The 11,536-nt window shown below is 36.1% G+C and overlaps 1 protein-coding gene and 1 long non-coding RNA gene across 2 annotated transcripts; both read right to left on the bottom strand.

Annotated features, from left to right (window-relative positions):
* Positions 1 to 2,960: 2,960 nt before the first annotated feature.
* Positions 2,961 to 5,479, bottom strand: LOC107099861. The gene is made up of 3 exons (XR_001481983.1): positions 5,356 to 5,479; positions 5,248 to 5,279; positions 2,961 to 3,471 (listed from the first exon to the last, which is right to left on the bottom strand). It is a non-coding gene; the product is annotated as an uncharacterized LOC107099861 (long non-coding RNA).
* A 55-nt stretch (positions 5,480 to 5,534) lies between these two features.
* Positions 5,535 to 7,145, bottom strand: LOC107099855 (B- and T-lymphocyte attenuator-like). Its single transcript, XM_015398130.1, has 3 exons — positions 7,064 to 7,145; positions 5,697 to 6,017; positions 5,535 to 5,599 (listed from the first exon to the last, which is right to left on the bottom strand). Exons 1-3 carry the CDS (start codon positions 7,128 to 7,130, stop codon positions 5,535 to 5,537), a joined length of 453 nt encoding a protein of 150 aa, XP_015253616.1. The 5' UTR covers positions 7,131 to 7,145.
* Positions 7,146 to 11,536: the final 4,391 nt, after the last annotated feature.

Genomic DNA, 11,536 nt, shown 5'->3' with positions numbered 1-11,536 from the left:
ACTTACCAGAATGAAAATGCCGGGAACACACTCTCAATCCCAGTGTCCATGAGAGTGTGTTCCCGGCATTTTCATTCTGGTAAGTTACAGAACATACTTACCTTGGCTCTGATGACTGTGTTCTCATTCGGTTTGATTACTTCCATGTCGTGAACTTTTCCATCTGTCAGCTGTTTGTAAGCCTCTAGCGACTTGTAGCAGCGAAATTTTTCATGTGTGTAGGCACTGACGCCACACACTAGATAGGAAAAGGCGGTAGAAATTCTTCCCCAACGCACCAGTCCTTGCTTGCTACTTCGTAGGGATCAAGTCCGTTTATGAAGCCCATCTTTTGCAGATAACGGTCCCTGGCTTCCCTCTGCAGTGTGTCTCGGTATATTCCGCATCCTTTCTTCGCTTTTAACATCACTGTTTACTCGTCTTTGTGCTCTTTCTCTGTGCTGTTTTAGGTCTTTGTTTACCGTAGCAACTAGCTGTCAATATGGCGGCGTACCCAGAATGCAACGCGCTGTGCCCGTCCCCTATACATCAGCCATTCTCATCCTCCCCTCTCTCATGACAAGGCGCGCACCTCTGGATGACCTAAAAATAATCTTTAATATCTCTTAAACAAAAGTAGCACAAACAATATATTTTTCTGCACAAATCTGCACTAACGTTGCACTAACCATTCAGTCTATTTGCAGAGTTTTTTGACGTGGGTGGGGTGTCAGCTTCACGCAGCTGCGCACGAGTCCTATCATGAAAAAAGGTTCATTGTGCGACCTGAGTATCGCGCAGTAACGGGGTGTCTGCAATGGTAACTGCGTTATAGTTACAGTCAAAGTAATTAGTTAGATAACGCCGTTACTTTCAACGCCGTTAGTCCCATCACTGCTCTGTAACCTCCTCTCTGTGAGTTCCAGTAGTTATCAGTTGCGCTCCTCTCAGTGGTTACTTTTTAATGTAACCCGAGCTTTAACTGAGTTGGGAAAAACTGCATTCTCCTACTCTGCACCTTGGGGATAGAATAACCTCCAGAAAGAGCTCAAATTAGAAACTCTCGTGTCCATTAATGAATTTAAAGCAACCATGAAAAATGTAGTGATGGAGATATGATTTTATTTTTTTATGTTTTTTTTTTATTTTTTTTTATTTTTTTAATTCTTTATTTTTTATTTTGCAAAATGTAATATGTTGTAAATATGTATGAACTTCCTGTGGTTTGGCTGCTACCCTGGCCAGGTCTCTCTTGAAAAAGAGATTCTGAATCTCAATGGGACTTCCCGGTTAAATAAAGGTTAAATAAAAAAATAAATAAATAAAAAAAAAATGTGGTGACATCATGAGTATGCTTTCTTCCCAATTGACCCATATTTATGCTGTGTGCTCCCGTTCCCCCCAAGTCCACACTTTCTGTGTTCTTCGCAAGAACATACTTGGTGAGGACACGAGTCCCTACTCGCATTCTAGTGAATTGAGAAACGGCCATAGACTACACTCATGAGAATACAGAGTGGAATAAATGTGACACCCATGCATGAACAAATAAAAGCCAATGATATATAAAGAGTAGAAAGATATAAGTTAATCTAAACAATGTATGTAAAAAAAAAAAAAAAAATCTGCAAAATCTGATTTATAGTCCCCACACTGCAGATATATTAGCATCGGTCCTTAAATTACAGCCAAACCCATTTACACAGTAACAGATAAAAGCTTTTAGATAAATCAAACATTACCCACCAAATATATGACTCAATAACCATTTATAACAACAAATTTCATTAGTTTCAGACAGAACTATTCACATACTGGTATTATATTAAACTTCACTTCCAATATTCACCACTGTTCGGTACTAAGTACCTTTTTCCTCTGATCACAGAGCAGCCGGCTGGCTTGGACTCGCATTGAATCACAGGATATCCAAGGCTACGTAGGATACACCGCACCTGTCCTTCAAATCGGGCAAAAGGAAGGACGCATTTGTTGGCTGCATAATGAGGAGTCTTGGAAACAGATACGAACAGACCTCGGCGCCACTCTATGGCCTAAACGGCCTACAAATCTGGCCTTCGGAGCACGCATGAATTCAAATTTAGCCATGTGACTTCTGCATTCCATTTTTTCTACATAAATCTATGGGAGTTTCGGCACTCTATTTAGTTAAATAACTCCGTATTGATTAAGTATGTGGTGTAAATTGCAAAGATGGGATCCTATTGCCAACCCTAGGGGTACTCATTACAGAACAGATGTATGCCTTTGCTTTTTCATAACATTGCTTGAAACAATAAAAAAATACAACCACCACAAAAAACAAACTTTATAAAGCATCCACTAGTGTTTGTTGTTTTTTTTTTTTTTTACTTCTAATGTCCTATACAGACAGTAAATCTTAAAAGAATTTTTGTTTTTGTGCCATATAAATCACGAACACATGTTAAAATTGATTTTACCCTTTAAACCTTGACAAATTAGTCCTGGTACATCAGCCTGCATAAAAAAAGCAGGGCTTTTACTTTAACTGCCTTTTTTCTGAGTGTTATACCTGAGGACAAGAGATATATTCATACTGACGTGTGTGTAATAAATGTTTGACTAGTCTTAGACATATTTTGCTTTATTACCGTAGATGTTTTACCAACTTCGTTCTGAAACTTATTGTCTTAACCATCATCAGGTTAAGAATGAATGATTGAGCAGATCCTTTCCTCACCACATGTAAAGAAAAAAAGACTAGACCATCAATTTCCTGTAATCTTGAGCCAAAGCTCTCAACTGTGGTTTAAAAGTTAGGGCAAGCTGCAGCCATACTTACAAACTGCAAGTACGTACAGGAAATGTGTGATTAAATAAGCTCATTTGTTTTATCTTGATGTTTGGTTCTTGACATTGTGTAACATGTCTGGTATTCAATAATATTAACTAAATGCAATCCCAAATTTATTTCAGTTCAAATGAAATAATGTCTTCAAGGTTTCAAATCACACAACTGTTAAAAATATAACAAAATGAATCAAAGAGGAAAAAACGGGTCAAACTAACTGCTGCCTCACCTGACTACTTCAGATGTAAAAGCATTACGACCACAACCTTCTTTCTGCCGTTTCATCTACCCAACATCTGTTCCATAACGCCTCTGCACAATTATAGAGGATTCTCAGGTCTTTTGACAAAGAAAAAAAATGTTGAACTTCAAGACACATTTATCACAGCATAATTCGATTTTTCCTCCTGTTTACATATGTACTTTCTGGTTGATATCCCAGGATGTTGGTGGTTGATTATAGCATACTCTTCACTGTTAGATGCTGGAATTTCTGCAGACCTGTTCTCAATGTGAACAGAAGCAGGTAACATTGAAGTTGTTGTTTCTCCTTTACTGAAAGAGTGGATGTCATTCACAGCTGAGAATTGAGTTTGCAGGATGGGAGAAAACTGGTCGCTCATCTTGGGAAGTTCTGGTATCATATGTGAAGATTTTTCCTGCAGAAAACAAAATATTAAAAGTACTTTATGTTACAAATATAATTATTTTAGTTCATGAAACAACTATCTACCTACAACATTTAAATACCACCCACTGGACTTGAGTGTCTTCCCAATCGTACAAACTTTGCATGATTGTGACAAATTTGTAGAACTTCACTTCCTCTCTTACCAGTGATGCTCAGATGTTTGCCTACTGTATATTCTACAAAATATTAATTTATCTATGGAAGGCTGCTCCAACTCTACCATTTACTGCAGCATGCAGAGATGCTAGTAAATGTTTTATTTTTTTTGCAACAGCAACATGGAGTAGGAAAGAGTTAAAATCAAAAACCTGTGTGTCTTTAGTGGACTCCAATGCCTAAAGAATTTTGTTTTCATACAGTATGTCTTGCAACTACTGCGATGGACTGGCGACCTGTCCAGGGTGTACCCTGCCGCTCACCCGTAGACAGCTGGAGATAGGCACCAGCACCCCTCGCGACCCCACTTGGGATTAAGCGTGTAAACATGGATGGATATCTTGGAACTGTTACAAAGTAATGATAAAAAAACCCTGAGCTCATAGCATCCACTTGTTCTTACCCCATTTTTTTTTATTTCCAGATACAGTATGATACCAAGAAGTTCGGAGGTAGTCCAACAAACAATAATACAACATTAATTATCAAGCCTTTTCTGTATTAAATTTGTTACTGGCCCAATGTATTATTATCTTAAAAGTTGCATTTTTAGTTTTAAATAAATATTTGGAAGCATCACTATGTGATTTAAGTTACTAAAATAAATGAACTAATCTATGTTATTTAAATGTATTGAGTCTGTATGTGCAAACTGGTACCGACACCATCCATATGCCTTTTAGATTCAGATGCTCTGTCAGATCATTTGGACTGCAGAGATCTGCTAGGATTCATTGGACATTACTGTCTTGATAAAAGGAGTGCTACAATCAAAGATTTGGAGCTGTGGAAGCCCAGTATAGCCGTGATGTTAATAGCTTGGCACTCCCTGCTTTAAATTCTCTGAAGACAAATGGAAATATGTCACAGATAAACATCCATTGCATTAAACAAGTTCCTCCCTGCAACTCTCGGTACATAGACAGTTAATCAATTAATCGTTCATGACCCATGAAGTTAATTGATTATATCTATTCTGATTTCCCCACCCTTTCTCCCAAAACAAGTCATATTATTGTAGCATGGCAGAGCATTGCCTTGAATCTGATTTTAAAAAATGTGGAGTAGGCTACAGATTTTCCGGCCGCCTTTCAACATCAACTTAAAGCTCATCACCTAAGTCACTACTAGTCACAAAACTAGTAGAAATATGGTAAAGGCTGGTAAGCAGTTTATATTAAGAGTTTACTTGTATAATTACCAGATTTATTATTACTGTAAATATAGAAAATTATGGAAACAATTTTTAACATGTAATTTTTGAAATATTTTTTAATGAGTTTTTTTTTCCAATGATTACTTAGACCCAGTTAAGATAGCCTTATTATATTTTGATAGATGCATTTCCTATTTGCTATCAGGAAAAAAAAAAAAACTTGCTGACTTTAATAGTCTATGAATAGTGTATTGTTAAGGAGGTTTAAAACTGCATCCTGTTTAATGTTATCCTAGAACTACTGTACATACTAGGATTGTCAAATTTCCTGAGATTAATGATATTATCTTACAGTCTTATTGATCCAGACAGGGTGAGTATTTTTCAAAAAAATAGAACTGAAAGTTCTGCAGTAAACTGGTTAAACATTACCTCTTGCTTTTGTTGATTGCAGGTCCATGTTCCTGTTCCAAAAAAGAGATTTAGGATGGAAATATTTAAAAGAATATAGAATAGCTTATGCTAAATGAATATTCTCACGTTTCCAGCTATAACAGCACACATGGGTCAACACTATTGCTGTGGTCACCAGGAGTACTATGCTAATGCAGATCATGAAGTAGGGCAGCCAGGATCCATCATCACCACGAGTCTTTGAACCAACTGCACACAAAAAATTATATTTATCATATATGTATGATGACATGTGTGAAATGAAACTATTGAGGACTGTAAATCTTATTACCACCACCATCTTCTGGGTCTTTTACCCCTATGTTTCGGTCTTTAAAAATATAAAAGATAGCAGATATGGTTAACACAGTGACATAAATACATGAATATTATGGGTAAATTGAGGTAATACAGAAATTAATAAATACCTGAAACAGAAATGTTGATGGCATGGCTGACACTTTCATCTCTGTGTTCTAAAGCACATCGGTACAGGCCATCATCAATAATAGAAACCTGGTTAAAACTCAAATAGGAGATAAGATCATCTTTGTGATATTCCTGTCTGATGGTTATATTCTCCGTGTTTGGAATGATCTTATAGCTGCTTGTATTAGAGAGTTTCCACCATGTGATATTTAGTACATTTCCACAGTGTTTGACGGGACAACTGACTGTCAAACTTTGTCCTGGTATAGCACGGTTTGTCGTACCTCTTCGCACTGTGAATGTAACGTCACATGAAGAACCTGTCATTTAAAAAAAAGAATCTGATTTTAGCTGTCAGAAAATTATACTAAATCCGAACTGTATTCAAATAAACAAGGAGAAGAAAAGAAATTTATCCTTGTTTAACTATGTAGCTAATTTTATGTGACAAAATAATTTTTTATGCGTTTTTATTTTGTGTTTGGTTTAAATGTAAGCTCATTCAATTACACACAAATATATATATATAAATATATATATATATATATATATATATATATATATATATATATATATNTATATATATATATATATATATATATATATATATATATATATATATATATATATATATATATGTTTTGAGTTATTTTCATAAATTTTCAATGTAATACTTTCAGTACCATTTAATGACATCAACCTTTTCAAAGTCACTGAAAAGTCAGAAGTGGCACCAAGACATGGGACTAACAACAATTAATTAGGATTCCTGAAGTCTAATTAGGACTCATTAGTCACTAAACTTTAACTTCACAACAAGCCATAACAGCCAATATAAAGTGGTGAACCCATTACTTTAGGACAACAATAACAACAGCTACACCATTTTTCACAATCAATGCAAAAGTAATTCAGATATCATATCCACACCATAAATCATACACATTAAAAGCAACAAAATGAATGGTGTATAGAGATTGCTTTTAAATAACAGGAAAAGCCATTTTTCAGATTTACATTTTTGGCATTTTTTAATAGATTAAATAAGAAAAAACATTATTTATTTTATTTTGGAGCTTTTTAAATGTGAAAATGTAAGTATTAAGGTAGTTTTCCTAAATGCTTTTCTCCTTTTAACTTATTTGTACCTCTTTAATTAACCAAATAAATGATAAATCAAATCAGTTTGTGTCCAGTTCAATTAAGCTATTGCTTGAGTAATCTTTGTCCTAAATCTTCCTTACTAGATTATTGTCACATACAAACTTAACCACCATTTTTAGCCTCAAAAAGCCTATTATTTTCTTGACAAAGATCACTTTAGCAAAATAAAGCTAAAGAAATTAGGTTAAACAAAAAGTTTTACCTTCATCTTCTCCACTGACGCAAATAAATACAGCACACCAAATGATCAGTAGTTGCATTCCATCCATTATGCATCTTGGCTCATAACCATATTGTCGCATGAACTGCTGAAGGCTCCTTTAAGCAGTTATAACCACTTCCTGACCCAAAGGTTTTCTTAAGCTATCCTGCACGCGTATTTCGGTATATCATGTGGTGACAAAATTCCCCGTATGCATTGATAGAAAAAGTATATATTTTAAACACACGTAGAGGTTATGTCATCATTTCCACAATCAGTACAGAGACATACCAATGGTCACTGCATTATGTTATAATAAACTCATGCGGCATTTCTTTTGGTAACATGACCAAAGTCATAACTGAAACAGGCAACGTTCTCATTCATTTACCAGCAGTTCTTTTGTGCAAATGGGAGCACAGACACCTCAAGGTTATAATGATCTTACAAAAAAAGAAAAAAAAGCTTGTGCTGTTTAGCTTCAGCTGATGGCAAATTAAACTTTACCACTGCAGCTATGTTTAGTTATCAAACCTTTGGTCAGTTTAAGAATAAAAACAAGGATGGTTCATTAAGAACCAATCAGCCTTAATAGAGGCTCTGATATATTTTTTTTTTCAAGCCCATTTTCTCTTAAAGGGGAAAGTTAAAGTGTTAATGGTCAGGCAAGGAATAAAGCCTATATATTAAGGTGCAGACAAGGAAGCAGAGTCATAGTTTAACACTGCTCTACAGGTTTTCTACTGTTACCCACTCATTACTTCACCCAGACCACGACAGGAGTTTTGCGGGCTCTTTTGGTTGAACAAGTGACTGTAGAGATGGTCATTATGCTCAAGTAGCTGTGGCAAGAAAGGTCTAAATACAATCCTACACAGACTTATAAAATACTATAAACCTTGCTATTATGAAGACGATTAATTTCATGCGCTGGTTGTGGTGTTTTTGTTTTCTTTTTCCATCTTTCTCCTGCCCTCAGTTCATGTTTGTCTTGTTCAGGGTACCCAAAACAGGTGACAATCACCTGGACAACAGAGGTAAGATGAGATGACGTTCCTGAGCTCAGGCAGAAGGAGCAGGGAATCAGTGAGAGAATGCAGGATAAGTTTTCTTCTTCTTATGGTGTCCTCATTAACTCAGGATCTAGTGGAAAAAAACTTTGATCTCTCTGTTTCCTACTATCAGTGGTGTGAGACTTCCAGATCTCTCTCAACACTGCCATCTTGTGTAGAAGATCACACATTACAAATTGTGAGTTGGAAAAAAAAGCTTTTTGTTAAACTAGGTAGAAAACAATATCAAAGCAACAATAGTAGTCCTCTCCGCAGTAAGAATGGCTGAAACTCTGACAGATTGATAATAGGGTCCTTTATAAACATCTTAACACTAATCTCCTCCCTCTAAATTGGTCAAATTGTTGCTCATATCCCCCTAGCTCATAGTATTTCACCTTTTGTGGAGTAAATAGTAAGAACACTAACATGTAGGAAAGGAACTCCCGACTGATGTACTAAATCTAAACAGCATTTAGCCGTTTTGGATGTTATTACGCAACATCAACCCACACTACACATGCCTTTTTAAGTTATTCTTCAAATAAAGATGAACTGCAAAGGAATAAACGTTACATAAATATAGAGAATAGCTGAAGCTGTCATTTATAAAACCCAAAACATATGAAGGTGTGTTTATGACAATACAATGCAAAGCACAAATAGGAAATGGAAACAGGAAACATCCTGCTTTGTTTTCCTACCTCCTTCCATACTGCCTGCAGTATTCGGACACCTCTTATCCTTGCAACGGCTGAGGTGTTCTACTTTGGCTTAAGTTTCCTCACCAATTTACACAGTTTGGATGAATCCTTAGTCAGCCCAAGCCTTGACCCAACCAGGCTTTGTCCCCTAGCTCAGTTGCCATGGTAACCCAGCCAGACTCACAGTGAGCCAGGGTAATGAAATCCAAAAGACATCAAATTAAGCTGGGCTTGGCGAACTAACCCTGGTTTATGGCCTAAGCCAGATTTATGAAACACCCTCTGCTGGTTCAAAACTTCACAGAATTTTGAAGGCCTGTGAGCTCATTGTAATCCTTCCCCATATTTGTGTTTTCTCTGTCTCTGAGTTCTATTGTACCAACAGTTCCTGATTTTAAGCTTGGGGGTTTGCACTCCAACATGCACTGACAGCAGTGGGACCTTATAGAGAAAGATGTTAACCTTTTCTAATTATGTCCAATGGACTGAATATAACACAGTTGGACTCATCCCTATGACGATAAGAAGAAAATGCATGCATTGCATAGCTGGCAAACTACTTTTGTATCTACTTTAACATTTAGAAAATTGTAAACCAGCCTTTGCAAAACACTAAGGTTTAGAAGTGAAAGATATTTTTAACAATGCACATGCAAAACAAACAAAAAAAAAACTTACTTAATTCCAAATGTAATTCTGTAAACAAAATACTGAATAAATTATCGCCTTTCAAAGGTGCAGATATGCTAACCAGGTCACACTTTTAAACAAATAAACCACAATCTAAAACATTAACCTACACCAGTTGCTGCAGGGGCTTTGCTTTATCACTCACCACTTCATTACCACATCCTGTCCTCCTACAACATCCCGTACAAGTGTGTTTCAATATATCAAAAGAAGCTGAATGTACTGAACATATCTGAAAAAATTAATCCAGCATGTAAAATATATATTTATGAGCAAGAACTCCACTTTGGCCCAAGTGGAAAGGTATAAACCTTATTCAGTTTTTATGAGAAATCCAGAAATTTCATGTAAATGTTACATCTAATGATAAATTAATAGACAACATTTATATAAACTTATGTATCGAATAGTAAATAATGATCAAGACTATTTCAAAGTGTTAAACAGGTTGTTGGTTTCTAAATATGTCATGTTTTGCTTTAACACCTGCGTGAGTGACTTTTAGGAGAAAAAACTTTCCTTCCTTTCAGTTCAATTCAAAGATAGCTTATTGATCCTATAAGATCAGGGGCTTTCAACCCTGGGCCACATGAGCTCCTGTCCTCCATGTTTTTGATGTCTCTGCTTCAACTCGCCTATATTGAATACTTGCAATCCCTCCTCCACAGCTATGAAGAGGTTTAAGAGGCCTTTTAATCATCATTTAATTAGGTGTGCTGTGTGGAGGCAGAGGAACACCTTAACATGCAGGACTGTGGGACTTAAGGATCAGGATGGGAGATGCCTCTTGCTGATGGTTCAAGAGGCCTCCTTCTGCAGGGGCAGGGTGCAACCATTTTTACATTACATACCGGAAGGTGGGTAACTAAGACCACTTTTGAATTGTTTTATTTCAAAGCTTATATCACTTTAAAGTGTTAATTTATAAAAAATAAAAATTTAAAAGATCCCAACGTGCTGTTTGTCTAGATTTTTAAACAATATTTCCTTCCTATACACAATCAGCCATAATTTTGCTGATAAAGTTCTGTCAAATGCAAATAAAAGCTGTTGGTTACTGTGGGAAGTTAGAGGGGTGCAAAGCAGACAGGTTGGCATGGGAGTTTGAGCAAATAGAAAAACCTTTCTTGGTGGATCCTGGAGACAGTTGTGACACTCTGGGATGAAACTTGGATGGAAACAATTGAGAAAAGTCTAAAAAGTGGGTTATCTAGGAAATAATCTCTGGGATGTCCAATGCACAGAGGGCAAAAAGGACAAAAGTTATAACTTAAATGACAAGCTGATCGGGAGCCAGTTCATCTAAAACTCAAGGAAAAGGAGTAGTTAAGGAACAAGTGTGTTAAACCTGCAGCCCTAAGGGAGAATAGAGCAACACACAAACACACACACACAAAAAACTGATTCCAAAAATGATGTTAATGTCTATTATTGGTTGCATTACAACCAGTAACTTATATGGCAAAAGTTGATGCTGAATTGATGCGCATGGACTACCACACTGGGTTTCTGAACAGCACCATCCAGTGTTGAAAGTTGATACATGATAAATTTACGGTAGAAGGTTTGTGCCACTAGACCACACTTGATTATTATTGCAAGTGGTTTTGCTTTTATTGTACTTTTTCCCCCACGTTTATGTTTATGTAAATCATGTATTTGCATGTCTGTGGCAACTGTTAGAAGAAAGAAATTGCACAAAAAGTTCAAAAGCTGACATGAGAAATGAAAAAAGGTTAAAAAAAAGAAGAAAACACAGGAAAGCAGTTGTATTAAAAACTGCAATGACAGTCATTTAATATTGATTTAATATTTCATGATTTGGCTCTTGCACACTTGTAAGCAGTCTACAATATACTGGTTTATCCAAGAATCCTTCCTGCTGGTTTTGTCCTCTATACTTTGTCCTTGTTTTGTTTTTAATCATACTGTATGGGAGTTCCTCAGGGTTCAACATTTGGAAAATTCATTTTCTCTCAAGATTTGATCAGCTTTACATTCAGCAAGTACTTCATTAAGTTTCTCTT

Source organism: Cyprinodon variegatus, unplaced genomic scaffold (assembly GCF_000732505.1).
Source record: "Cyprinodon variegatus isolate N-32 unplaced genomic scaffold, C_variegatus-1.0 Scaffold913, whole genome shotgun sequence".
Classification (NCBI taxonomy): domain Eukaryota; kingdom Metazoa; phylum Chordata; class Actinopteri; order Cyprinodontiformes; family Cyprinodontidae; genus Cyprinodon; species Cyprinodon variegatus.
This window is presented reverse-complemented; position numbering and strand designations above follow the sequence as displayed.